Source organism: Anguilla anguilla, chromosome 16 (genome assembly GCF_013347855.1).
Source record: "Anguilla anguilla isolate fAngAng1 chromosome 16, fAngAng1.pri, whole genome shotgun sequence".
Taxonomy (NCBI): domain Eukaryota; kingdom Metazoa; phylum Chordata; class Actinopteri; order Anguilliformes; family Anguillidae; genus Anguilla; species Anguilla anguilla.
Genome location: NC_049216.1, coordinates 115,925 through 143,765, shown reverse-complemented (window position 1 = coordinate 143,765; position 27,841 = coordinate 115,925). Strand labels below are relative to the sequence as shown.

The 27,841-nt window shown below is 46.4% G+C and overlaps 1 protein-coding gene across 5 annotated transcripts in view; it reads right to left on the bottom strand.

Moving 5' to 3' along the window:
• Positions 1-27,242, bottom strand: part of LOC118215032 (protein kinase C and casein kinase II substrate protein 3-like) — a 57,845-nt gene extending 30,603 nt beyond the window's left edge. Inside the window, exons 1-7 of one of the 5 annotated variants that reach the window (XM_035395405.1) lie at positions 27,226-27,242; positions 26,819-26,877; positions 25,718-25,806; positions 22,996-23,152; positions 21,994-22,289; positions 15,312-15,467; positions 2,536-2,664 (exon numbers count right to left, since the gene is read on the bottom strand). In XM_035395405.1, the coding sequence (XP_035251296.1) occupies positions 2,536-2,664; positions 15,312-15,467; positions 21,994-22,289; positions 22,996-23,152; positions 25,718-25,771 (792 nt within the window). In that variant the 5' untranslated portion in view covers positions 25,772-25,806; positions 26,819-26,877; positions 27,226-27,242. Of the gene's footprint in view, positions 1-2,535; positions 2,665-15,311; positions 15,468-21,993; positions 22,290-22,995; positions 23,153-25,717; positions 25,811-26,818; positions 26,890-27,037; positions 27,159-27,225 lie in introns of those variants that run through there. The other 4 variants (XM_035395409.1, XM_035395406.1, XM_035395407.1 and 1 more) reach the window with 4 other exon arrangements.
• Between the last annotated feature and the right edge of the window lie 599 nt (positions 27,243-27,841).

Sequence of the window (27,841 nt, the reverse complement as noted above, 5' to 3'; positions counted from 1 at the left end):
GCGAGGAGCGGAGTGTGTGAGCGGAGCGAGGAGCGGAGTGTGTGAGCGGAGTGTGAGCAAGGAGCGGAGTGTGTGAGCAGAGCGAGGAGCGGTGTGTGTGAGCGGAGCGAGGAGCGGAGTGTGTGAGCGGAGCGAGGAGCGGAGTGTGTGAGCGGAGCGAGGAGCGGAGTGTGTGAGCGGAGCGAGGAGCGGAGTGTGAGCGAGGAGTGGAGTGTGTGAGCAGAGCGAGGAGCAGAGCGAGGAGCAGAGTGTGAGTGAGGAGCGGAGTGTGTGAGCTGAGCGAGGAGCGGAGTGTGTGAGCAGAGCGAGGAGCGGAGTGTGTGAGCAGAGCGAGGAGCGGAGCGTGAGCGAGGAGCGGAGTGTGTGAGCAGAGCGAGGAGCAGAGTGTGAGCGAGGAGCGGAGTGTGTGAGCTGAGCGAGGAGCGGAGTGTGTGAGCAGAGCGAGGAGCGGAGTGTGTGAGCTGAGCGAGGAGCGGAGCGTGTGAGCAGAGCGAGGAGCGGAGCGTGTGAGCTGAGCGAGGAGCGGAGTGTGTGAGCAGAGCGAGGAGCGGAGCGTGTGAGCAGAGCGAGGAGCGGAGCGTGTGAGCTGAGCGAGGAGCGGAGCGGAGTGTGTGAGCAGAGCGAGGAGCGCAGCGTGAGCGAGGAGCGGAGTGTGTGAGCTGAGCGAGGAGCGGAGCGGAGTGTGTGAGCTGAGCGAGGAGCGGAGCGGAGTGTGTGAGCAGAGCGAGGAGCGCAGCGTGAGCGAGGAGCGGAGTGTGTGAGCAGAGCGAGGAGCGCAGCGTGAGCGAGGAGCGGAGTGTGTGAGCAGAGCGAGGAGTGCAGCGTGAGCGAGGAGCGGAGTGTGTGAGCAGAGCGAGGAGCGCAGCGTGAGCAAGGAGCGGAGTGTGTGAGCAGAGCGAGGAGCGCAGCGTGTGAGCAGAGCGAGGAGTGCAGCGTGAGCGAGGAGCGGAGTGTGTGAGCAGAGCGAGGAGCGCAGCGTGAGCGAGGAGCGGAGTGTGTGAGCAGAGCGAGGAGCGCAGCGTGAGCAAGGAGCGGAGTGTGTGAGCAGAGCGAGGAGCGCAGCGTGTGAGCAGAGCGAGGAGCGGAGCGTGAGCGAGGAGCGCAGCGTGAGCGAGGAGCGCAGCGTGAGCGAGGAGCGGAGTGTGTGAGCAGAGCGAGGAGCGCAGCGTGTGAGCAGAGCGAGGAGCGGAGCGTGAGCGAGGAGCGGAGTGTGTGAGCAGAGCGAGGAGCGCAGCGTGAGCGAGGAGCGCAGCGTGAGCGAGGAGCGCAGCGTGAGCGAGGAGCGGAGTGTGTGAGCAGAGCGAGGAGCGCAGCGTGAGCGAGGAGCGGAGTGTGAGTGAGGAGAGGAGAGTGATGTGATGGAGCATCTGTATTCTCTCTCTCCAGCTTCACTCGCAAGCTTTGTCCAAAAGCAGACAGAATACTCTCCCCAGTAGGCCTGTGCTGCTTCCCTCTTTACCCAACTCCTACCCCTCAGCAAGAAATTAGCCAAATTTGCTAAGCGGTTTGTTAAAAATTTTCACGAAGAGACTGACAAATAGGTATAAAAGCATGTTCAAAAGAGAAAGGAGAGAGAATATGATCCCGTACTTAGCTTACAATTTCCATGTCTAGTTCACAATTCCTCATATATTTAATGTATTAGGCAGCCTCAAATCTCATCAAAGTGAGCATTCTTCAAAGTCAATTCAAATACTCTACTGTAAATCTTACTTTAATTTTAACTGTAGCCCAACTGTAGTGTTACTGATTGTCTTTGTCAAGGCTATCTATCATTTCACACACACAGTACACTACTTCAGAATCAATATAGAAATAGTTTTTAAAAATGAAGTATCGTGTAGTTCTGGCAGGCCACGAGAGTCAAGCGCTCCGGCTGAATCAGCTGATGGCTCAGCTGAGTGATGTTCGCCTATCACAGTACATTCACTTAACAGGGCGGTCTACTTAAACAGCCTCCCTCTACTCATTCGGCTGCTCCTCCTGCATGCAAGCTGCTGCACCTTGCTTTGTAAATCCCCTCCACCACCCAAGCACCATCACTTAGAGTGTCAAGAATTTGCATTTCTCCATTCCTATGTGTTAAGAATTTGTATTGCTCCATCCCTATGTGTTAAGAACTTGCTTTGCTCCATCCCTATGTGTTAAGAACTTGCTTTGCTGCTGGATCTGTTGTGTGTACCCCTCTAAGGGGGTTTACCTGCTGGCCTCCTGGCCTTATCCACACGGGCTGCGTGGTTGGCGGGAAAGCTCCAGAACAGAGCCATACCGCCAAACATAACTGTATTGCCTCATTGTCAATAAAGATCTACTTTGATGACAGTGGTCCTGACAGAAAGAAGAAAAACAGAGTTTGAGCAATACTTTTCTTTCTCGGCGTGTTGAGCGATTTTGGTGCGGAGCTGGGAAAAGGACATGGAGCGGGGGAGCACACTTATGAGCACGGAGCGGCATTTCCTCCAACTCCGCTCACATGCTCTGTTTCATAACAGGAACCAGCGCAGCTCTTTCCTTTGTACGTTCTCCTATTTGTACCTCCTTAAAGAAGCACAGTCGCTTCTTTTCAGCATCTTGCGTAATCTCGAACACCTGCTCCATATCCTCCATATAACGCGGGTTGCAGCGGTTCAGCTCCTCCAGGGCTTTCTCATAGCGAGCCTTTGCCTGAGGGAACACGACAGCCACCACTCAACCAGACATATCACTCAGTTCACTGTGTTACATCTGTATATGTGATGTGAAGAACATAGGAATACGTAATGAGGAGAACAGGCCATTCAGGCCATCTAGAACATAAGAACATAAGAATACATAATGAAGAAAACATCATTCAGCCCATCTAGAACATAAGAATTCCTACACAATAATTAAATTCCCCACAGACTAGAGAGCATCCAGCACTGCATTGAACACTCCGATGGTCTCTGCCTCTACTACAGTTGAGGCCAAAAGTTTACATACACCAAGGCTAAGGATAGTCACACTCAGTTTATCACAACTCTGCACATTTCATGTTGCCATACTTTTCTTTTGGCAAGTCAATTAGGGCATCTACTTTGTTCTCATCAGAGGTAATTTTAAAATAATCGATTAGAGACAGATTTATTTCAGCTTTAATTCACTATATCAGAATTCCAGAGGGTCAAAAGTTTACATACACTTTGTTAGTATTTGGTGCCATTACCTTTTAATTGCTTAACTTGAATCAAACGCTTGGGGTAGCCTTCCACAAGCTTCTCACAATACTTTGCCAAAATGTTTGCCCATTCCTCCTGACAGAACCGGTGTAACTCAGTCAGGAAATTGGGGCTCCTTTCTCAGACACGCTTTTTCAGTTCAGTTCACAAATTTTCTATAGGATTCAGGTCAGGGCTTTGTGATGGACACTCCAATACTTTCACTTTGTTGTCTTAAAGCCATTTTGTTACAACTTTGGAGGTATGCTTAGGATCATTGTCCTGCTGGAAAACCCAAATGCGACCAAGTTTTAGCTTTCTAGCTGATGCCTTGAGGTGTTGCTTCAGTATTACTAGATAATCCTCCTTCCTCATGATGCCATCTATTTTCTGAAGTGCACCAGTCCCTTTTCCTGCAAATCACCCCCACAACACGATGTTGCCACACCCATGCTTCACAGTTGGGATGGTGTTCTTCGGATGAAAAGCCTCACCCTTTTTCCTTCATACATAGTACTGATCATTATAGCCAAACAGTTACATTTTTCTTTAATCTAACCAGAGAACACTGTCTCGATCTTCTTCCTGGTGATCATCTGCAAACTTCATTCTGGCTTTTTTTTTTTTAACTTTCTATTTATTTATTTTTCAACACATCAATAATAACTATACAACAATAACAAAAAACAGGAACAAAAAAATTAATAAATAAAAAGAAAAAAAAGGAAAGGTGGGGCCTGGACTCACTTTATAACCTTTGATTCATTCTTTTCAGATCAGCTCAGAAGATGATCCATCTTTTTTCCTGTATACATTCCATTTTCTCCAGCGTTGTTCATGAGACTGTGCTTTAGTCTTTAGATAGCGAGTCAGTTTTTCCATGGAGCATATTTCCTCAACAATGTCCAGCTATTGTCCTGGTTTTGGAGGGTCACATTTCAACCAGCTCCTTGTGATGGCCTTTTTACATGCAAGTATCAGGATTTTGAAGAGATAGATGTCCTTCTTTTGAATTATGTCACCGGGAATCAATCCCAGGTACAAAATGCGGGGGTCCCTGGGGATCTTGTAACATAAAATCTCCTCAAGAATTTGAATAACTCTGTCCCAGAGTGTTTGTATTTTTATACATGACCAGAAAACATGAGTGATTGGCATTCAACTGCCCACACGGTCTCCAGCATTGCTGCTGGATACCCAATTGTTTATTTTTAATGTGTGGTGTAGTAAAGAAGCAAATTAAATTCTTCCATACAAATTCCCTCCATCTTTTAGGGCTAGTGGACATGTGCTGCGTTCTACACATGTAATGCCGATCACTCTCAGACAGTGTAATGTTCAGTTCTAGTTCCCATTTCAGTTTTATGTATAGTGAATTTCTTCCATTTCGTTTTTGTAAACTACAATCTTCGAGGGGGTTTGTTTGTATGCACCTGTGAACACTTTAATCACTTCATTACCTTCTGCTGAATTTTTTTAAAATTTCTGTGTCATAGAAATGTCTGAGTTGTAGATATCTGAACAGGTCCCCATTTTCTAAATTAAATTCTCTTTTTGAGTTTTTCGAAAGTTTTAAAAGTTTTTCCCTCTATGAGTGTACATATAGCTGTTATTCCTTTTTCTCTCCACCTTACGAATGTATTATCCATCTCTCCAACTCCAAACCTGGGGGTCTGAGAAGGCCAAATCAGAAGTTTTCTGTCTCCTTCCAATTTGTATTCTTTGACAACCTCGTTCCATATTTTCAGTGATTCTTCTAGAATGGAAGTTTCACCCTTTTGGTTGGTATATTCCTTTCCACCTAGCCTGGCCTGAGGTTGAATCTGACCCAGATTTAACTCAATGTGTTTCCATCTAGCTTGATACTCTGAGGAGCACCAATAGATAATGTATCCCATTTGGGCAGGGTAATAGTATTCTCTGAGATTTGGCAGCGCTAGCCTCCTTTTCCCTTGTCCAACTGAAGAGTCTTAAATTTTACCTTTGGCCTAGCTCCTGCCCAGATAAACCAGGATATCTGTTTTTCCCATGTAGTAAACAGAGTCTGGTATTCTGACTGGTAGAGACAAAAAAAGGTATAGCAACCTTGGCAGCACGTTCATTTTCACCACCTCAATTCTTGAACTGAGGTCCAGTACAAATGTTGATCATTTTGTTAAATCTTTCTGTATTTGATTATTCATTATGTTATAGTTTATTTCATATATTTTGTTCAAATCCTGAGTGATTCGTACTCCTAGATATTTTATTGATTTTGCTTTCCACTTCAATTTATATTTCTGCCTGATTTTCTTACTTGGTGTTTAATTAAGAGAGAGTACCTGTGTTTACATGATGTTCAATCTATAGCCCGACATCAGACTGTAATCATCCAGTATTGTCATGAGTTTAGGAAGGGTAGAGATTGGGCTGTGGAGAAAGGCAATAACGTCATCAGCAAAAAGTCCTATTTTATGTTACTCTTTTGCTATGTTGATTCCTTTCATCTTTGTTTTGTCTGATAGCTTGGACCAAAGGCTCTATGAATATTGAAAATAGGGCAGGGCTAAGGCAGCAGTCTTAGCTAGTGCCTCTAAACAGCTTAAAGCTGCCTGTCAGATGGTCATTAATCTTTATTCTGGCGGTTGGGTCTCTATATAGAGATTGTATGCACCTAATGAATTGGTTATTAAAACCCAGCCCCTCTAGTACTCTATACAGAAAAGGCCAGCTCACTTGTTCAAACGCCTTTTTTCCATTGAGACTGACCAGAGCGGCACTTAGATGTTGTCTATTAGCCTGTTCTATAATGTGCAGGGTTTGTCTGATGTTATCCTGTGTTTGTCAGCCTTTTATGAACCCTGTCTGATGTTCATTTATTAAGTCGGGTAAAAAGTGTTCAATTCTTTTTGAGATTATAGATGTAAGCAATTTATAATCTACATTCAATAAGGAAATTGGACGAAAAGATTGACAGCATTCTTTATTTTTACCTTCTTTTTCACTGATATTACTGCCTCTCTCCATGATGGTGGAGCCACAGCTTTGTCGAGTGTCCAATTTAAGGATTCTAGTAATACAGGGACGAGTTCTTCTTTAAAGGTTTTATACCATCAGGGTTCATACACTTTTTCACCAATGATTTTCAATGACTTTTCCATGACTTCTCCACAACCTTTAACTGAATTTCCATGACCAAAACAAATAACTTTATCTCAGTGGGACGATTTAGAATTATTTATTGTAACAGCTCCAATTACCCTGGACCCTCCATGTAATGTAAGTTTTACATGTCACCCACATGAGGCATCCACCCGCCCTGCCGACTCTCTCCATTGACCAGAACATCCTGGAAGTCTGTGACACTGTCAAGGTCCTGGGGGTCACCATCCAGAGTAATTTGCATTGGGACAGTCAGGTGGACCACATGCTGACCTCAGCGAACAGGAAGCTTTTTGCTCTGCGTCGCCTGAAGAAATTTGGTGTCCAAGACCCAGAACTGGTTTCCATCTACACAGGCTACTTACGCCCAGTGCTGGAGTATGCAGTCCCTGTCTGGCACAGTTCCCTGACTACAGACCAGGCTAAAAGGCTGGAAAGCACGCAGAAACGGGCTTGTAAAATCATACTTGGCCAGAGGTACTCAGGGTACCCAGAGGCTCTCTGCACTCTCGGATTGTGCACTCTATCAGAGAGATGAACTCAACTGTGTCTTGGCTTTGCCAGAAAGCTGCTAAAGTCCAACTTCAGTGACTGGCTACCCCCCCTCAGGGAGGAGCTCACAGGTCGTCAGACAAGGAACTCAAACAAACTGGCCATCCCAAGATGTCGAACTGAGAGATACAGGAGATCACGAATCCCCTATATGTGCAGACTCCTAAATGACAGCGGATTTTAAATTTTAATTTTGGATACGAGATTAGATCTTAACTTAGATAATTGCAATATTTAAAATCTTTTGTCTACTTAGTATTGATGTTTTATTGTAACAGCAAAATAATTCAGTGTTTTTAATGACAACTGTCTTTATGAACCTGTAATCATGCTGAAAGGTCAATAAATAAATAAATAACATTAAGTAAAATTAGGTCTGCATCTGAAACATATGGTGCCTCTCTAAAACAAATACAGTTTTTCTCGATTGCTAACACACTAAAACTGGTTCTTTTAGCAAAAACTCCCAAATTATTACTTCAGTTCTCAGAGGACCAACACATCTCTCAAAACTATAAACACTTTTCACTTGTTTTAACACATGCTGCAAATTGTTGAACTTTTTCTGCAAATCTCTACAAACAAATGCTCTCATGAATCACTGGTTACACACTGTGCTCATGCAAAAAACACTAGTAGTCAAAACAGTTAACTCAAGTCATCACAACCTAAACTCAGGTAACACACCTTTCTCTAGGTGCAAACACTTGGCAGCAAAATTGTTTACACACCGGTCACAATCTCTGGATCAATAAATAGGGCCACAGTTTGTGTCTGTGTGCTTTTGAACAATGGATCCTCAAAATGGACAAGCTGTCCAAAGATCAGGAAGACAAAGGAGACGAAGAGGCAGGAGACAATTTGTCCCAGACGAAATACGTGCCACCTTGATTGACCATGTGCTGGTACATGGTATGATGATGAGGGAAGCTGGACAGAGAGTTCAGCCAAACTTGAATCATTTCACAGGGGCATCCATTGTCCATACTTTCAGACAAGAAAACAGGTACTATAATTTACTGTAATGTTACATATTGTATCTGCTGTACTACTGTGAGAGGATATGCTATGTAATGTTGAAGTGTATTTACAGACTATATGTTCTTTAGATTTTATTGCTATTTTTGTTTATAGTGCTGCATATACATTATTTTTTTGCATATGCATTATTTTTATGAATGCTACTCTCCTTTGAAAATACTACTTTTTTTGTTCCTTCAACTGTGTTGTGGTTACTGTACAGTACTTTTCACTCAGCATCACTTTTCAGTACTACAAATAAAATATTTGGAAATTTGCACACTCCCTCATTTGTTAGGAGTGTAGCATTACAAAGATCAAAATCTGAAAACCATAAAATAAGTAGAATAACAGGAGAAAATAACTCCTGACGCACTGCTATAAAAGGTTTTTGCATTAGTGCTTTGAATTTATCTCACTGGTGTGTTATGGGTAATCTACATTGTCTGTGTTTTCGATGGCTTGTGTGTGCCATTTGAAGGCAAAGTTTAATTTTGATGGAAGAGTATATGTTTTTGAGAAGATAATTTGAGTTTGGCATGGATGTTTGAGGTTTGTGCTGATTGATGTGTAGTTTTGGGATTGTGTTAATAGTTCTGAGAAAAAGGGGAATTGTTTCATTAAATGTGTCTTAGCAATACAAAAAAAACTAAACACCAGACTTAGATACAGGTCTCAAACAAGGATCGAAATTGCTCCCGAAATTTAATCTGTGCGACCTCAAAATATAATTGGGAGCATTTGTGCGAGTGCAAATAATTGTTCTGGTGCGACCTTTTTTTTTTCTTTTTTTTTTCCAGTCGAACATCTCTTTCTCTGTACATTCGCTAGTTAGTACACTCAGCATGTCCCTTGTGAGCTGACGGTGACCCTTCTAACCAATCGCGAGCTTGACATTCTTACCTTTAATGCTGATTTAAAATTGGTTAATATTAGCCTTCAATCACTCCCTTTCGCTGCACTCCACTGTCACGCGACACAGAGAGCTAACGCGTTAACTAATGTTACCTGAAGACAAAAGTGTATTTTCAATTTATTGGCGTTATCGAAAGCTGAAAAGTTGAAGCGGACGTTTTGTGTAGCGACCCAGCTAATTTCTCCGATGCAGTTTACTGGCGGTTGATTTAATTAGCGGTATTAATGTGACGCGCTTTGTCGTTTGAATGCATAACACGCAATTCCTTGAAGAGTCGACACATTTTATGCGTGACAGTTTAACTGTTACTTGTAAACCGTACTGTTATATTGTCGTTTTTTATCAATAAAAAATCTATTGCGTATATTGTTGGTGCTCCTTACAATTCGGTGGGTGTTCCTAAGTTTTTGAAGTTGGGAGCACCAGTGCTACCAAGTAAAAAAGTTAATTTCGAGCCCTGATATATTATTGAAGCTGCACTTCCCTGGCATATTGTCGGCACAGTAGGGACTACGTTTACTAACTGCTTCTTCAGCAGAGGCGTGCCTGTAAACAGACTGAGCCGGACCAAATTAACTTCTCACACCACCAAAATACCGCGAAGGTTACTGGTCAATTTACGTTTTATTACTATACACACTATGATGCAACTTTAGCTATATTTCCATTACTTTTCCAAAACCTTTCAAAAATATATTATTTTCCATAACTTTTCAAGGGCCTGGAAATTGCATTTTAAATTTCAATGACTTTTCCAGGTTTTTCATGACCGTACGAACCCTGTACCATTCATTCGGAAAACTGTTGCTCCCTGGGCTTTTACTTGTTTTCAGTTTACTAATCACTATGTACAGTTCTTTTTTTGTGATGGGGCAGTTAATTCATCGTTTTGTATTTTACCTATGGAAGGAAGGTCTAACGATGACAGGTATTGTGTTATCTAATCTTCATCGACAGTCTCAGGCCATGGGTTTAATAGTAATCTTTATGAATTTATGATTTTATGAATTTCTTCCGGTTCGTAGGTTATTTTATTAGTTAATAGGTCTCTAATATTGTGTATTGAATTAATAATTTGTTGTGTCCTGAGGCATCTTGTTAAAATTTTTGTTGCTTTTGGATCAGATTCATAAAAGGTTTGTTTTGTGAATCTCAATTTATTTTCTAATTCATCGTCCAGGATACTTTCTATTTGTTTTTTGAGTTTTTATCTGATTAGTCAATCCTTTGTTCTCATGTTTTTTTGTTGTTTCTCTAGTTTTCTCAATGCTTTCTCTAATTTATCATATTTTGTCCTCTTTATCTTATTTAAGTATGCCATTCTTGAAATGAGTCTCCCTCACATTATTGCTTTTACCGTGTCCCATACAATGGTTGGGTCTACTTGATCATTTTTGTTATCGTTTTTACAGTCATTCGTTTCTTTCTTAATTTCCTTTACAACAGTTTCATTGTTTAGAGTACTGATATTTAGTCTCCATAGCGTGCTCTTCGGTCTGTTATTCAAGTGGTTAAGTAAATTACACTGTGATCTGATGCATCAGCTGTTGAGCACTTGAGCACTCTTTCACCCTCTGTCTATCTGTAATGTTCATTAAGAAATCGTCTAATCTAGAGTGCACCTTATGAGTAGCTGAATAGTGAGTAAAGTCTTTTTCTAGTGCATGAAGATTCCTCCACACATCATACATAACCATATCTTTAATTAACATATTGAGGTCTTTTGACCTATGGGATTTATATATTTTTGTACTTGTCGTATTAATAGAGTAGTTTAGAATAATGTTCCAGTCTCCCGCCCAGACCAAAATTCCCTCACTTTCAGAAATGATTGTGTCAAAGAGAAATTTTAAAGATTTTCTATCACTCTCCGGGGGGGGGCGTATATATTAGCAAGAGTGGCCAGAGCCTTATCTATCCTCCCTTTGATAAATATCTTCCCTCTTTATCTCCCTTTCAACTGATTAAGGAAAAGGGAGATAAAGAGGGAAGATATATATTTTTTATGATTTTATCAACTGTGAAGCATGGGGGTGGCAGCTATTATTTTTAAATGACCTAATTGACTTAACACAGGAAATGTATGGCAACATGAAATGTGTGGAGTTGTGAAAAATTGAGTTTGAATGTCTTTAGCCTATGTGTATGTAAACTCTTGGCCTCAACTGTATATGACCTGGCAAGCCGTGCATTCACGTCAAGGTCATATGAGCAACTTTTTTAAAAAACAACTTTGACTGTGAATCATGCCTTTTTGCTTTAGAAATAGAGGCAGATCATGGGAACCTAAATGCAATAAATCCATAACATATTTAAAACATGAAATTTAAAATTGACCCAAAAAGACAAAAATTAAAACTTCGCAACATTTGTCATTTGGTTTTAGGCACTGAGCTTTTCACCTTGAACTTTGAAGGGGAGCTTCTAAACCATCCATTACGAAGCTGATAATTCTGAGTTAAATACTTTTTTTGCAAAGGTATTTGCATTAAAACAGACTGGAAATATAATCTTTCATTCACAGTTCAGACCAGATCTGTTCTGACATGAACAGCAATTGGCACTTGGGCACTCTTTAGCCTATTCTCTGTAGTCTCTCAGCTATAGCTCAATTCTGCACTCCCCAAAGGCTTCAGAAACAACTGTGGTAGGTACAGGGTGAACTGTCTGCCTCCCTCACTGACAGCACACTTGGCAGAGCCTGTCGCCAGACATCAGAAGCAAGAGAGCAGCAGCTCCACCGATGGGCAGGAATGCAGAAATCTGACAGGCTTCATCCTGCCCCAGCCCTGGGTCTGTCTGGCCCTCCCTGTCGCTGTGGCTGGAAACCCTATACCCTGCGCCATGCCGCGCCCCGCCTCCATCCCACCGAACACGCACCCATTCAGAAAAAACTATCCTACAGACTAACCGGAACACAGGGAATACTGGTGGAGTGAAACACGTCCTGTGTGAAAATAACAAAATACTCGCATGAGTGGTATTGCCATAGAGCAGGATGTACAAATTGAGACTTTTCTACATTGATTCAAGGGATTACAGCTTTTTAAATCTGAATTGATTGAAACTTTTTCAATAAAAACTTTGCAACTTCTTGTTCGGCAATAATTCTTCCTGTTTAAATACCAGGAAATCCAGTATTGCAGTTTTACCTGTTTAACAACTCCTTCCTTCTGCAGGCCTGTGCAGAAATGCACCACCTCCTCTCATGTTTCAACAGCCACACAATGAACTTCACACAAACCACACTCGAAACCAATTTTGCAGTTTATGAAAATTAAAAATGACAACCAGGCTGCCCTTCAACATGCAAGCACTGTGTATGATATTTGTTCATATTTAGTGGTATTGGATCACGCAGTGGTATTTAGTCAGGAGGGGTGCGTTTGGCCATGCAGTAGTGTTTAGTCATGGGGAGTGTGTTTTGCCATGCAGTAGTGTTTAGTCATGAGGATTGTGTTTGGCCATGCAGTAGTGTTTAGTCATGAGGATTGTGTTTGGCTGTGTAGTGGTGTTTAGTCATGAGGAGTGCGTTTGGCCATGCAGTAGTGTTTAGTCATGAGGATTGTGTTTGGCTGTGTAGTAGTGTTTAGTCATGGGGAGTGTGTTTGGCTGTGTAGCGGTGTTAAGTCATGGGGAGTGTGTTTGGCTGTGTAGTAGTGTTTAGTCAGGAGGAGTGTGTTTGGCCATGCAGTAGTGTTTAGTCATGAGGAGTGTGTTTGGCCATGTAGTGGTGTTTAGTCATTGGGAGTGTGTTTGGCCATGCAGTAGTGTTTAGTCATGAGGAGTGTGTTTGGCCATGTAGTGGTGTTTAGTCATGAGGAGTGTGTTTGGCTGTGTAGTAGTGTTTAGTCATGGGGAGTGTGTTTGGCCATGCAGTAGTGTTTAGTCATGAGGATTGTGTTTGGCCATGCAGTAGTGTTTAGTCATGAGGATTGTGTTTGGCTGTGTAGTGGTGTTTAGTCAGGAGGAGTATGTTTGGCCATGTAGTGGTGTTTAGTCATGAGGAGTGCGTTTGGCCATGCAGTAGTGTTTAGTCATGAGGATTGTGTTTGGCCGTGTAGTAGTGTTTAGTCATGGGGAGTGTGTTTGGCTGTGTAGCGGTGTTAAGTCATGGGGAGTGTGTTTGGCTGTGTAGTAGTGTTTAGTCAGGAGGAGTGTGTTTGGCCATGCAGTAGTGTTTAGTCATGAGGAGTGTGTTTGGCCATGTAGTGGTGTTTAGTCATGAGGAGTGCGTTTGGCCATGCAGTAGTGTTTAGTCATGAGGATTGTGTTTGGCTGTGTAGTAGTGTTTAGTCATGGGGAGTGTGTTTGGCTGTGTAGCGGTGTTAAGTCATGGGGAGTGTGTTTGGCTGTGTAGTAGTGTTTAGTCAGGAGGAGTGTGTTTGGCCATGCAGTAGTGTTTAGTCATGAGGAGTGTGTTTGGCCATGTAGTGGTGTTTAGTCATGGGGAGTGTGTTTGGCCATGCAGTAGTGTTTAGTCATGAGGAGTGTGTTTGGCCATGTAGTGGTGTTTAGTCATGAGGAGTGTGTTTGGCTGTGTAGCGGTGTTTAGTCATGGGGAGTGTGTTTGGCTGTGTAGTAGTGTTTAGTCATGGGGAGTGTGTTTGGCCATGCAGTAGTGTTTAGTCATGAGGATTGTGTTTGGCCATGCAGTAGTGTTTAGTCATGAGGATTGTGTTTGGCTGTGTAGTGGTGTTTAGTCAGGAGGAGTATGTTTGGCCATGTAGTGGTGTTTAGTCATGAGGAGTGCGTTTGGCCATGCAGTAGTGTTTAGTCATGAGGATTGTGTTTGGCCGTGTAGTAGTGTTTAGTCATGGGGAGTGTGTTTGGCTGTGTAGCGGTGTTAAGTCATGGGGAGTGTGTTTGGCTGTGTAGTAGTGTTTAGTCAGGAGGAGTGTGTTTGGCCGTGCAGTAGTGTTTAGTCATGAGGAGTGTGTTTGGCCATGTAGTGGTGTTTAGTCATGGGGAGTGTGTTTGGCCATGCAGTAGTGTTTAGTCATGAGGACTGTGTTTGGCCATGTAGTGGTGTTTAGTCATGAGGAGTGTGTTTGGCTGTGTAGTAGTGTTTAGTCATTGGGAGTGTGTTTGGCCATGCAGTAGTGTTTAGTCATGAGGAGTGTGTTTGGCTGTGTAGTGGTGTTTAGTCATGGGGAGTGTGTTTGGCCATGCAGTAGTGTTTAGTCAGGAGGAGTGTGTTTGGCCATGCAGTAGTGTTTAGTCATGAGGATTGTGTTCGGCCATGTAGCGGTGTTTAGTCATGGGGAGTGTGTTTGGCCATGCAGTAGTGTTTAGTCATGGGGAGTGTGTTTGGCCATGCAGTAGTGTTTAGTCAGGAGGAGTGTGTTTGGCCATGCAGTAGTGTTTAGTCATGAGGATTGTGTTTGGCCATGTAGCGGTGTTTAGTCATGGGGAGTGTGTTTGGCTGTGTAGCGGTGTTAAGTCATGGGAAGTGTGTTTGGCTGTGTAGCGGTGTTAAGTCATGGGGAGTGTGTTTGGCCATGCAGTAGTGTTTAGTCATGAGGAGTGTGTTTGGCCATGTAGTGGTGTTTAGTCATGGGGAGTGTGTTTGGCCATGTAGGGGTGTTTAGTCATGGGGAGTGTGTTTGGCCATGTAGGGGTGTTTAGTCATGGGGAGTGTGTTTGGCCATGCAGTAGTGTTTAGTCATGAGGATTGTGTTTGGCCATGTAGCGGTGTTTAGTCATGGGGAGTGTGTTTGGCTGTGTAGCGGTGTTAAGTCATGGGAAGTGTGTTTGGCTGTGTAGTAGTGTTTAGTCATGGGGAGTGTGTTTGGCCATGCAGTAGTGTTTAGTCATGAGGAGTGTGTTTGGCTGTGTAGTAGTGTTTAGTCAGGAGGAGTGTGTTTGGCCATGCAGTAGTGTTTAGTCATGAGGAGTGTGTTTGGCCGTGTAGTAGTGTTTAGTCATGAGGAGTGTGTTTGGCCGTGTAGTGGTGTTTAGTCATGGGGAGTGTGTTTGGCTGTGTAGTAGTGTTTAGTCATGGGGAGTGTGTTTGGCCATGCAGTAGTGTTTAGTCATGAGGAGTGTGTTTGGCTGTGTAGTAGTGTTTAGTCAGGAGGAGTGTGTTTGGCCATGCAGTAGTGTTTAGTCATGAGGAGTGTGTTTGGCCATGTAGTGGTGTTTAGTCATGGGGAGTGTGTTTGGTTGTGTAGTGGTGTTTAGTCATGAGGAGTGTGTTTGGCCATGTAGTGGTGTTTAGTCATGGGGAGTGTGTTTGCCCATGCAGTAGTGTTTAGTCATGAGGAGTGTGTTTGGCCATGTAGTGGTGTTTAGTCATGGGGAGTGTGTTTGGCCATGTAGGGGTGTTTAGTCATGGGGAGTGTGTTTGGCCCTGTAGTAGTGTTTAGTCATGGGGAGTGTGTTTGGCTGTGTAGTGGTGTTTCATCAGGAGGAGTGGGTTTGGCAATGCAGTGGTGTTTAGTCAGGAAGAGTGGGTTTGGCAAAGTGGTCCTGTTTTTTCATGAGGATTATTCTGTACCAGGTACCTTTTCAGCCTCGATGTTGCACTTTTCCACACGGACCTGCAGTTTGCGGACCTCATCCTGAGACTTAGTTGTGTCGGCTTTGGCGATGGTCTCACGGTCCACAGCGGCCTGCTCTGCTTTTCGTGCTTGGTGGTACCTCGTCCTAGAGGACTCCACCTTGGTCAGATGACACAGGCAGTCAGGAAACAGGAAATAGATCTTTCTATCATGTGATCTTCGGTGGGATGACAAATCAGACCACTATTATTTGCTAATGCAACTCCAGTGCTCTTCAAAATCAAATTTAATATCAACAAATATACTATAAATATTTGCTCTTTCGGAGATGAATCATTTAGTAAGAAAAATAAAATGTGTGATTTGCAGGGTCCCAGCAGGAAACCTGAGCTGAGGTAGAATTCAGTAAGGGGTAGCCATTAAAATGATGTGTATACATTGCTGGAATGGTCCCAACATAACATGACATTGCACAATAACGAGAACAGGCCATACAGCCCAACAATGCCTACCATTTTTCTAACTAAATTCTACCTAGTGCTATGATTACAAACAGACTAGATGGTATCTAACACCATATCATGCCTAGTCTTGAAAATCTCCCTGGGCGTGTCGAAGTGTCCTTGAGCAAGACACCTAACCCCTAACCCCTAACTGCTCTGGCGAATGAGAGGCATCAATTGTAAAGCGCTTTGGATAAAAGCGCTATATAAATGCAGTCCATTTACCATTTACCATGTGAAAACATTTTCAAAATCATCAACAACTGGCCTTGCTGATGCTCAGGTTGAATACAAAATGAAATGGGCATGCTGAGGCTGAGGCTGAATACAGAATGAAATGTGCATGCTGAGGCTGAGGTTGAATGCAGAACTAAATGGGCATGCTGAGGCTGAGATTGAATACAGAATGAAATGGGCATGCTGAGGCTGAGGTTGAATGCAGAACTAAATGGGCATGCTGAGGCTGAGGTTGAATACAGAACTAAATGAGCATGCTGAGGCTGAGGTTGAATACAGAACTAAATGGGCATGCTGAGGCTGAGGTTGAATACAGAACTAAATGAGCATGCTGAGGCTGAGGTTGAATACAGAATGAAATGGGCATGCTGAGGCTGAGATTGAATACAGAACTAAATGGGCATGCTGAGGCTGAGGTTGAATACAGAACTAAATGGGCATGCTGAGGCTGAGGTTGAATACAGAACTAAATGAGCATGCTGAGGCTGAGGTTGAATACAGAATGAAATGGGCATGCTGAGGCTGAGGTTGAATACAGAATTAAATGGGCATGCTGAGGCTGAAGTTGAATGCAGAATTAAATGGGCATTCTGAGGCTGAGGTTGAATGCAGAATTAAATGGCATGCTGAGGCTGAGGTTGAATACAGAATGAAATGGGCATGCTGAGGTTGAGGTTGAATACAGAACTAAATGAGCATGCTGAGGCTGAGGTTGAATACAGAATTAAATGGGCATGCTGAGGCTGAATACAGAATGAAATGGGCATGCTGAGGTTGAATACAGAACTAAATGGGCATGCTGAGGCTGAGGCTGAATACAGAACTAAATGGGCATGCTGAGGCTGAGGTTGTCATGGTCCTGCGTTCCTGTCTGCGTTTTCCCTGTTGGGCCGCCAGATGGCGGCACTCCTGTTTTGTGTCCTGCTCCCCCTGTGTTAATTGTATGATTGTTTCCAATTGTCTAATCATTGTTTTCTGGCTGTCTCGTTTTCCCTTCCCCTTCCGTGGCCTGATTGTTCATGGTGCCCTCCTGTGTCTCGTCAGTGTGGTCTATTTAAGTTGCCCTCTTCCTTGACTCAGGTGCTGGATTCTTGCGGTATGTCTGCTTGTTCTGTGCTCCCCTCCTCAAATCTGCTCCATGCGTTCCTGTCTATGTTCTGGTTTCCTTGTGTTTGTTCCCTACTTGCGTATGTTTCAGACCCTTTGTACCTGCCTGCGTTTTTTACCCGCTTGTGTGTTTCTGTGCGTTTCTGCCGTTTGTTTTCTGTACTAGTGTAGTTCTGTTGTTTATTTTTTTGTTCCTAAGAATATTTTGAGTTTGTTGTTTTGCCCTTTGTGGCCTTGCCTGTTCCCTGTTTGTGTTTGCCTTTTTGTGTTAGTAAAATCTTTGTTAATTTTCCCTTTTTGAGTTTCGTGTTTTCCTTCCCCCACTCTGCGCCTGGGTCCCAGCACCCGCTTTGTCACAGAAGAATCCAGCCAGTTTGGGACCCAGCAGAGTTTTTTTTTTTTTTTTTTTTTTTTTTTTTTATCATGCCACCGGGGTGGTGGAGTGACCCGGAGGACTCGCCACCCAGCGACTGGGAGTCCCTCGCCCTTGAGCTTCCCAGCGCCCGGGGCGGGCGGTCACGGAGGCGCCGTGGTCGGGCTGCCTCCCGGTCGGCCAGACCTCCAGCTGCCCAGCCGGCGGATCCTGACCCTTTTGAGGGGTCTCGGCTTGCGATCTTCCCAGGGTCCGGCCCGCGGGGGTCCCGCCGGTCCCGTCCGGCTGCCCAGCCGGGTTCCCTACAGCTGTGGTCTGTGTTCCTGTCCCCTGCCCAGCCCAGTCGGCAGGGCCCTCGGCCTGCTCCACCCCAAGTCCAGGAAGGGCCTTCACGGCCTGCTCTGCCCCAAGTCCCGGAGGGGCCTTCACGGCCTGCTCTGCCTCAAGTCCCGGAGGGGCCTTCACGGCCTGCTCTGCCTCAAGTCCCGGAGCGGCCTTCACGGCCTGCTCTGCCTCAAGTCCCGGAGCGGCCTTCACGGCCTGCTCTGCCTCAAGTCCCGGAGCGGCCTTCACGGCCTGCTCTGCCTCAAGTCCCGGAGCGGCCTTCACGGCCTGCTCTGCCTCAAGTCCCGGAGCGGCCTTCACGGCCTGCTCTGCCTCAAGTCCCGGAGCGGCCTTCACGGCCTGCTCTGCCTCAAGTCCCGGAGCGGCCTTCACGGCCTGCTCTGCCTCAAGTCTCGGAGGGGCCTCCGGAGCCGCCTCAAGCCCCAGGGGAGCCTCCGCAGCTGCCTCGAGTCCCGGGGGGGCCTCCGGAGCCGTCCAGAGCTCCGGAGAGGCTTCCGGAGCCGTCCAGAGCTCCGGAGAGGCTTCCGGAGCCGTCCAGAGCTCCGGAGAGGCTTCCGGAGCCGTCCAGAGCTCCGGAGAGGCTTCCGGAGCCGTCCAGAGCTCCGGAGAGGCTTCCGGAGCCGTCCAGAACCCCGGAGAGGACAACGGTCCCTTCTGTTGTCCCGCAGGGGCCGCCGCAGACTGCTCTGGCCGCCCCGCAGGCTAAGCCACCTGCCTTGCCCCCTAGCGTTCGTGCTCCCCCTGGCGTTCGTGCTCCCCCTGGCGTTCGTGCTCCCCCTGGCGTTCGTGCTCCCCCTGGCGTTCGTGCTCCCCCTGGCGTTCGTGCTCCCCCTGGCATTCGTGCTCCCCCTGGCGTTTGTGCTCCCCCTGGCGTTCGTTCTCCCCCTAGCGTTCGTGCTCCCCCTAGTGTTCTCGCGCCCCCCAGTGTCCGTTCTTCCCCTAGTGTTCTTGCTCTCCCTAGTGTCCACACCTTGCCCCCTGGCGTTCGTGCTCCCCCTGGCATTCGTGCTCCCCCTAGTGTTCTCGCGCCCCCCAGTGTCCGTTCTTTCCCTAGTGTTCTCGCTCCCCCTAGTGTCCACACCTTGCCCTCTGGCGTTCGTGCTTCCCCTGGCATTCGTGCTTCCCCTGGCGTTCGTGCTTCCCCTGGCGTTCGTGCTTCCCCTGGTTTCGTCGCTCCCCCCAGTGGTCGTCCCTCCCCTGGTGTCCGTCCTTCCCCCAGTGGTCGTCCCTCCCCCGGTCTCGTCGCTCCCCCCAGTGGTCGTCCCTCCCCCGGTCTCGTCGCTCCCCCCAGTGGTCGTCCCTCCCCCGGTCTCGTCGCTCCCCCTGGTGTCCATTCTCCCTTTGGTGTCTGTCCTCCCAACCGTGTGTCCGTGTGTTCCCCGGCCCCCCTGTCTAATTGTCTGCCCGCCTGTTTGTCTGTTAGTCTACCCGTATGTGTGTCAGCCAGTTTGTTGGCCTGTTTGTCTGCCCCCCAGGCCGTCAGCCCATCGGCCAACGTGTTTGCCCGCCTGTCTGCCTGTCTGTCTGTGTGCCAGTCCGCGTGTGTTTTGTCTTGTTTGCCTGTGTGTCAGTCCCTATGTCAGTTGTTGGGTTCCCCCCTCGCCTTCCCTGTCTGCCTGTCCCTTTGTGTGTCCATCGGTGTCGCCGTGTGCCTCCCCGCCTGCTTGTCCCTGTGTCTGTCTTTTTAGGTCTCCCTATTGTGCCAGTATCTGGCAGTCTGTTTCCCCCTCAGTCTTGTCCAACCCAGTCCAGTGTTGTCGTGCCCCGTCTCGTTGCTGTCCTGTGTCCACCTCGCCCCAGTCCTGTCCTGTATGTCTGCCTTGCCCCTGTCCTAGTCCCCCCTGGTTTCCTGAGTCCCCCCTGGTTTCCTGAGTCCCCGTGTCGCCCGAGTGCGGGCCCTGAATTTCCCCGTGTCGCCCGGAGTGCGGGCCCTGAATTTCCCCGTGTCGCCCGGAGTGCGGGCCCTGAATTTCCCCGTGTCGCCCGGAGTGCGGGCCCTGAATTTCCCCGTGTCGCCCGGAGTGCGGGCCCTGAGTTTCCCCCGTGTCGCCCGGAGTGCGGGCCCTGAGTTTCCCCCGTGTCGCCCGATGTGCGGGCCCTGAGTTTCCCCCGTGTCGCCCGATGTGCGGGCCCTGAATTTCCCCGTGTCGCCCGATGTGCGGGCCCTGAGTTTCCCCGAGTTCCTGTCCGTTCCTGGCCAGCCCCGAGTTCCTGTCCGTTCCTGGCCAGCCCCGAGTTCCTGTCCGTTCCTGGCCAGCCCCGAGTTCCTGTCCGTTCCTGGCCAGCCCCGAGTTCCTGTCCGTTCCTGGCCAGCCCCGAGTTCCTGTCCGTTCCTGGCCAGCCCTGTCTAGTCCAGCCCCGAGTTCTTGTCCTGTCCAGCCCTGTCTAGTCCAGCCCTGAGTCTTGTTCTTGTCTTGTTCCTGTCCTGCCCAGTCCAGCCCTGAATCTTGTTCTTGTCTTGTTCCTGTCCTGCCCAGTCCAGCCCTGAGTCTTGTCCTGTCCAGTCCTGAGTCCAGTTCTGTCCCTGTTCTTGTCAAGTCCAGTCCTGAGTCCTGTCTCCAGCCCCCACCCTCTGTTCACTCCCTCCCCGGGTCGGCCTCCTGGGACGTCAGGAGCCGTCCCTTGGGGGGGGGGTACTGTCATGGTCCTGCGTTCCTGTCTGCGTTTTCCCTGTTGGGCCGCCAGATGGCGGCACTCCTGTTTTGTGTCCTGCTCCCCCTGTGTTAATTGTATGATTGTTTCCAATTGTCTAATCATTGTTTTCTGGCTGTCTCGTTTTCCCTTCCCCTTCCGTGGCCTGATTGTTCATGGTGCCCTCCTGTGTCTCGTCAGTGTGGTCTATTTAAGTTGCCCTCTTCCTTGACTCAGGTGCTGGATTCTTGCGGTATGTCTGCTTGTTCTGTGCTCCCCTCCTCAAATCTGCTCCATGCGTTCCTGTCTATGTTCTGGTTTCCTTGTGTTTGTTCCCTACTTGCGTATGTTTCAGACCCTTTGTACCTGCCTGCGTTTTTTACCCGCTTGTGTGTTTCTGTGCGTTTCTGCCGTTTGTTTTCTGTACTAGTGTAGTTCTGTTGTTTATTTTTTTGTTCCTAAGAATATTTTGAGTTTGTTGTTTTGCCCTTTGTGGCCTTGCCTGTTCCCTGTTTGTGTTTGCCTTTTTGTGTTAGTAAAATCTTTGTTAATTTTCCCTTTTTGAGTTTCGTGTTTTCCTTCCCCCACTCTGCGCCTGGGTCCCAGCACCCGCTTTGTCACAGAGGTTGAATACAGAATGAAATGGGCATGCTGAGGCTGAGGTTGAATACAGAATTAAATGGGCATGCTGAGGCTGAGGTTGAATGCAGAATTAAATGGGCATGCTGAGGCTGAGGTTGAATACAGAATTAAATGGCATGCTGAGGCTGAGGTTGAATACAGAATGAAATGGGCATGCTGAGGTTGAGGTTGAATACAGAACTAAATGAGCATGCTGAGGCTGAGGTTGAATACAGAATTAAATGGGCATGCTGAGGCTGAATACAGAATGAAATGGGCATGCTGAGGCTGAGGTTGAATACAGAATTAAATGAGCATGCTGAGGCTGAGGTTGAATACAGAACTAAATGAGCATGCTGAGGCTGAGGTTGAATACAGAACTAAATGGGCATGCTGAGGCTGAGGTTGAATACAGAATTAAATGGGCATGCTGAGGCTGAATACAGAATGAAATGGGCATGCTGAGGTTGAATACAGAACTAAATGGGCATGCTGAGGCTGAGGCTGAATACAGAACTAAATGGGCATGCTGAGGCTGAGGCTGAATACAGAACTAAATGGGCATGCTGAGGCTGAGGTTGAATACAGAACTAAATGGGCATGCTGAGGCTGAATACAGAATGAAATGGGCATGCTGAGGTTGAATACAGAACTAAATGGGCATGCTGAGGCTGAGGCTGAATACAGAACTAAATGGGCATGCTGAGGCTGAGGCTGAATACAGAACTAAATGGGCATGCTGAGGCTGAGGTTGAATACAGAACTAAATGGGCATGCTGAGGCTGAATACAGAATGAAATGGGCATGCTGATGCTGAGGTTGAATACAGAAAGAAATGGACATGGGTTGAAGCAGCAGGGAGACTCACATCTTTCAGCTTCTTGGCCCAGTGTTTCTGGGCTTTGTGGAAGCCCTCCTCTGCCTGCTTGGTCTCCCTGAAGCCGCCCATGATCTGCTTGTGGAAGGCCTCTTTCTGCCAGTGCAGGATCCTCTGGCTCTCCTCCACCGCCAGCTGCTCCCTCATCTGCATGTGCACCTCACTCAACCGGTCTGCCGCGTTCATGAAGGACTGCCAGGCCTTTTCCAGCGTTCCATACTGCGCCCCTGCAAAACATATACACACACGCAGACACACAGACACATACACACATACACCCATACACACTCACCCACACACACACGCAGACACACAGACACATACACACACACGCAGACACACAGACACATACACACATACACCCACACACACTCACCCACACACACACACGCAGATACACAGACACATACACACATACACCCACACACACACACACACAGACACATACATCCACACAAACACACACACGCAGATACACAGACACATACACACACACACACACACACACAAATACACACACACACACACATACACTCCCATTAAAATATAACTCCCAAACAGATCTACTCCACTGGACATGTAAAAATATAACTCCCAAACAGGTTTACCCCACTAGTATACGAAGATGGAGAGGCACTAAGCAGGAAATATCTCAGTGGGCTGGAGCCACACCTACACGTACTGGAACCTTCCCATCACAGGTGTTGAAGTGTGACTCATTGAAACCAACCGGTCAGGTGAAAGAGATGTGTGTGTGTGTGTGTGTGTGTGTGTGCATGTGTTGCATGTGTGTGCATGCGTGTGAGTCTGTGTGTTGAGCGTGTGTGCCTGCAAGTGTGTGTGCAAGTGTGTGCGAGTGTCTGTGTGCATGCATGTTTGTACAAGCAAGAATGTGTGTGTGTTTGTGAGTGTGTGAGTGCACATGCGTGTGTGTGTGTCTGTGTGTGTGAGCATGTCCATGTGTATGTGTGTGCATCCGTGTGTGTGGCATACCTTTCTCCACAATGCCCCTCCATCTCCGAGCCCAGTCAGCCAGCTGCAGAGAGTAGCTCTTCTCAATCTTGGCTCGCTCCTGGAAACAGCCAGCCAGCTCGCTGCACAGCTTGTGCCCATCATCCACGCGCTTCACCGTCCTCTTGTAATTCCCTGGCTGAATCAAGTCAGAAGAATTTTGCTTTGAGGCACACAGGCATTCCATAGATATTTCAGAACCACGAAGACAACAGTTTAGAATACACCATCGGAAAGGAAAAACTACAGACTAGTGAGCTTAAGACCATGTAGCATCAACATCAGTTTGTTTAAACTGGTAAAGTGGATAAAATCACTATCATGCAGCAGTGTTTTGAAATACCTATGGGACAGGTAGTGGGATATCGAACGTTGTGTTGGCAGCAGACATGAATAGACAGAGTGTTTGCACCACACCCGGACGACTGATTGACAGAGCAGGATTTGATGGGGGAGTGGCTGAGCGTAGTAGGATAAAATGCCTGCTGCCCAAGCTCTGCGCAGAAATGCTCTGCCAGCAAGACAAAGTTTCAGCCAGGCTGACGCCGCCTGGATTGCACTGGCGCTGCTGCTGCCAGCCTTCTACTAAACCTGCGTTCCCACTCACAGCACTAACTCACAGTACTACCTCACAGCACTACCTTACAGCACTAACTCACAGTACTACCTCACAGCACTAACTCATAGCACTACCTCACATCACTAACTCACAGTACTACCTCATAGCACAAACTCACAGCACTACCTCACAGCACTTCCACACAACACTTCCTCACATCACTATGGCACAGCACATCCTCATAGCACTACCTCACAGGACTAATTCACAGCACTTTCTCACAGCACTACCTCACAACACTACCTAACAGTGCTACCGCACAGCACTACCCGACAGTGCTACCTCACAGAGCTAACTCACAGCACTACCTCCCATCACTAACTCACAGCACTTCCACACAACACTTCCTCACATCACTATGGCATAGCACATAACTTTCTCACAACACTACCTCACAACACAGCACAGCACTTCCTCACAGCACTTTCTCACAGCACTACCGCACAGCACAGAATTTTCTCACAGCACTACCGCACAGCATAGCACTTTCTCACAGCACTACCTCACAGCACAGCACATCCTCACAGCACTACCTCACAGTGCTACTTCACAGCACAGCATTATCTCACAGCACTACCTCACAGTGCTACCTCACAGCACAGAATGTCCTCACAGCACTACCTCACAGTGCTACCTCACAGCACTACTGCATAGCACTACCTCACAGTGCTACCTCACAGCACTACTGCATAGCACTACCTCACAGTGCTACTTCACAGGACAGAATTTCCTCACAGCACTACCTCACAGTGCTACCTCACAGCACAGAATGTCCTCACAGCACTACCTCACAGTGCTACCTCACAGCACTACTGCATAGCACTACCTCACAGTGCTACCTCACAGCACTACCTCACAGTGCTACCTCACAGCACAGAATTTCCTCACAGCACTACCTCACAGTGCTACCTCACAGCACTACTGCATAGCACTACCTCACAGTTCTACTTCACAGCACAGAATTTCCTCACAGCACTACCTCACAGTGCTACTTCACAACACAGCATTATCTCACAGCACTACCTCACAGCACAGAATGTCCTCACAGCACTACCTCATAGTGCTACCTCACAGCACTACTGCATATCACTACCTCACAGTGCTACCTCACAGCACAAAATTTCCTCACAGTGCTACCTCACAGCACTACTGCATAGCACTACCTCACAGTGCTACTTCACAGCACAGAATTTCCTCACAGCACTACCTCAGTGCTACCTCACAGCACAGAATGTCCTCACAGCACTACCTCACAGCGCTACTGCATAGCACTACCTCACAGTGCTACTTCACAGCACAGAATTTCCTCACAGCACTACCTCACAGTGCTACCTCACAGCACTACTGCATAGCACTACCTCACAGTGCTACCTCACAGCACAGAATTTCCTCACAGCACTACCTCACAGCACTACTGCATAGCACTACCTCACAGTGCTACCTCACAGCACTACTGCATAGCACTACCTCACAGCCCAGAATTTCCTCACTACACTACCTCACAGCACAGAATTTCCTCACAGCACTCTCACAACACAGCACTATCTCACAGCCCTTCCTCACAGCTCTACATCACAGCACAACCTGACAGCACTATCTTACAGTGCTACCTCACAGCATTACCTCACAGCACTACCTCACAGTGCTACCTAACAGCACAGCACTAACAGCACTACATCACAGCTCTAACTCACAGCACTACTTCACAGCATTACCTCAGAGCACAGTACTTCCTCACAGCACTACTGCACAGCACCACCTCACAGCACTACCTCACAGCACCACCTCACAGCACTACCTCACAGCACATCACTACCTCACAGCACATCCTCATAGCACTACCTCACAGCACAGCACCACCTCACAGCACTACCTCACAGCACCACCACACAGCACTACCTCACAGCACATCCTCATAGCACTACCTCACAGCACAGCACCACCTCACAGCACTACCTCACAGCACAGCACCACCTCACAGCACAGCACCACCTCACAGCACTACCTCACAGCACATCACTACCTCACAGCACTTCCTCACAGCGTTACCTCACAGCACAAAAGCCACCGGGGTCAGATCCTTACCTCCCAAAAACTTCCCCTGGGCTGTAGATCCATCAGGTCTCCGTTAGAGGACATGGTGGAGACTCCTTTTCAGCACAGAATGTTGGTGGCTGTTTGGGAAATTGAAATGGGTAAAAGTAACAGTCTTACTGACAATCAGCAGATTCACAAGAGTGTTGGACCATAACATTCACAACAAAATAAACTAATGCCACAAAAACACACTATTCCTTCTTGGTTATACTCCAGTAAGATACCAGTCATTTACAAGAGAGCACAGGCAAACCAAATACAACATTTTTACGACCACTTTGGAGTGCTAAGTACTATGCGAAACAATGCTTTAAAACATCATGCAGCTATTGAGCAAACATCATCTTTCTCAGCCTGCATAACAAACTGAACAGGTTTATAAAGGAATTCCCAATGTTTCTGCGAATGATTATTCATGCACTAATAACTCATGAGCTAAACTAGGTATAGAATCAGCAAACAGCGAAAAAGATTATGAGCTAAACTGGGTATAGAATCAGCAAACAGCGAATATGATTATGAGCTAAACTAGGTAAAGTATCAGCAAACAGCGAATATGATTATGAGCTAACCTATCAGCAGACAGTGAATATGATTGAGCTAAACTAGGTACAGTATCAGCAAACAGCAAATATGATTATGAGCTGAACTACAGTATAAGCAAACAGCGAATATGATTATGAGCTAAACGAGGTACAGTATCAGCAAATAGTGAATATGATTATGAGCTAAACTAGGTACAGAATCAGCAAACAGCGAACATGATTATGGGCTAAACTAGAATACAGAATCAGCAAACAGCGAACATGATTATGAGCTAAACTAGGTAAAGTATCAGCAAACAGCGAATATGATTATGACCTGAACTAGAGTACAGAATCAGAAAACAGCAAAAATGATTATGACCTAACCCAGGGTACAGAATCAGCAAACAGCAAAAATGATTATTAGCTAAACTAGGTACAGTATCAGCAAACAGCGAATATGATTATGAGCTAAACTAGGTACAGAATAAGTAAACAGCGAAGATCATTATGAGCTAAACAAGGTACAGTATTTAGCAAACTGCGAGTGCACAGCTGGTCTCACCTCGGGCTCTCTGCCTGTTTGACTGAATACACACAGGAGGGAGAGGCGCTTTACCCTGCCTGGGAGGGTCAATATAAACAGGGCTGTTAAGGTAATATGTTTGATCACATTGCGCATACATACAAAACGCATGCAGATTTAAAGCACGATATTAACACAAAATTTACACTTAATTTCAGCTTTCTTGTGTTGTCATGGCTTGCAATCACTCAGATTCACCTCTACATGAGTTTAGCTGTCACAACTTTCAGATTTTCCCTCATTTACACAATTCTCAGTTTGAGTAAGACATTCATTCTTTCCCTCTTGTACTGTATTCAAACTGTTTGCTGTCCTTTCCAACTGCACAAGGAAGCAATGGTTGGATAACATATAAGAGTCATTAAAATAATACATCAATCACACACTTCTCTCTGCTGAAGGAAGAGGTGCTGAACATCGATCACACACTTCTCTCTGCTGAAGGAAGAGGTACTGACCAATCACACACTTCTCTCTGCTGAAGGAAGAGGTACTGACCAATCACACACTTCTCTCTGCTGAAGGAAGAGGTGCTGAACATTGGGAACACCTACAGAACCAATGGCACTATTTTGTCCATTGTACACATGACAAAGGAAGTATGTGACAGAAAACCAATTTCCCACAGTGATGCTACAATCAGGAGAATCTACCAGAATCTTGTTGACAAAGCAAATGCCCTACTCCAGCATGGGAGGGTACAGTAATATGACCCCTGGATTGCCCCTGGCTGAACAAAAACTATCTATCACTTTAGCTGTTAAGAGGAGGTGACAATATGAATACATGTAAAGTAAGGAAGCATAAAATTCCGGGATCAGGAATGTCACAATTCCAGATCGACTAAAGGAAAAAGCAAAGACCACCTACTGAAAAACAACTTGGTGGCTCTTGGACTTCAATTTTACTTTTGTTCCTTCAATTATATGTTTATCTTTAAACATTTATCTATAAAAAACAAGATACAAAGTCATGGTTCGCAAAAGCAGTGAGAAGTCAGTG